Source organism: Temnothorax curvispinosus, unplaced genomic scaffold (genome assembly GCF_003070985.1).
Source record: "Temnothorax curvispinosus isolate PA1 unplaced genomic scaffold, ASM307098v1 QBEX01015409.1, whole genome shotgun sequence".
In the NCBI taxonomy this organism is placed as follows: Eukaryota; Metazoa; Arthropoda; class Insecta; order Hymenoptera; family Formicidae; genus Temnothorax; species Temnothorax curvispinosus.
The window spans coordinates 1-1,069 of NW_020225189.1; the positions used below are offsets into that span (position 1 = coordinate 1).

General features: G+C 41.3%; 1 protein-coding gene across 1 annotated transcript in view; it reads right to left on the bottom strand.

Moving 5' to 3' along the window:
* Positions 1 to 163: 163 nt before the first annotated feature.
* Positions 164 to 1,069, bottom strand: part of LOC112465625 — a gene marked incomplete at its 3' end in the record, with an annotated part of 2,981 nt that continues 2,075 nt past the window's right edge. The window contains exon 2 of the mRNA XM_025033255.1: positions 164 to 1,018. Within this exon, the coding sequence (XP_024889023.1) occupies positions 164 to 1,018 (855 nt within the window). The remainder of the gene's footprint in view (positions 1,019 to 1,069) is intronic.

Genomic DNA, 1,069 nt, shown 5'->3' on the forward strand with positions numbered 1-1,069 from the left:
TATGCACTACTTTGAAATCAAAGTTTTGCAGTTCGAGACTCCATCTCGCTATACGGGCATTGATATCGCGCTTTTCTAACGTTTGCGTGACTGCATTACAGTCTGAAATAATTACAAAAGGTATGTCTTGTAAATAAATACGGAATCTACGCAAAGAGTATACAATGGCTAAGGTTTCCAGCTCGAAGCTGTGGTACCGAGTTTCCACCTCAGTAGTTCGCCGACTGAAGTAGAATACCGGGTGCATTTTGTTATCGTCTTGCTTTTGCATCAGAATTGCTCCGAACCCATGCATGCTTGCGTCGCAATGCAGCTCTGTGCTGGCTTTCGGATTATATACAGCTAGTATTGGTGCTTCTATTAATTTACTTTTTAATGTTATGAATGCGTTTCTCTCACACTCTCCGAATTCGAAAGCAACATCTTTCCTGATAAGATTATATAGTGGTCTCGCGATAATGGAGAAATTTCTGATAAATCGCCGAAAGTATGAAGCCAGTCCAACAAAGGAGTGGACTTCCTTTACCGTCTTGGGTTCGGGGAAATTCTGCACCGCCCTAATACCTCTATCAGTGGGTTGTATTCCCCTTTCGGATACTTTATAGCCTAAATATTCCACTTCTGTGTATATAAAAACACATTTTTCTAGTTTTAATTCGAGCTTATTATTGACTAAGACCGTAAAAACCTTTTTTAACATATCGATATGCGCTTTTAATGTTTTAGTCGCGATTACTACGTCATCTATATAATTGCCAACGTAAACCTCTTCAAAATCCGCGGGATGAGGTTCAGATACGGATTCGGAATCCGGCACCGATGCGGTTGATCCCGATAGGATTTCGCTATTTATTTCTAGATCCGCTGACGATTCAGTCACGGGTTCGGACCCCGTAATTGGCTCAATCGATTTTGACAATACCTCATTGCTCGGTTCCAAAGATTCTGGTACCGGTTCAGGTTCCGGATCCGGCGCGGTTACTTTCGACAAAGTTTTACTTAAATATCGCTGAAATACCTGAGATCCGACTTTAAGACCAAATGGTAATTTTAGACTCTCGAAAAGACC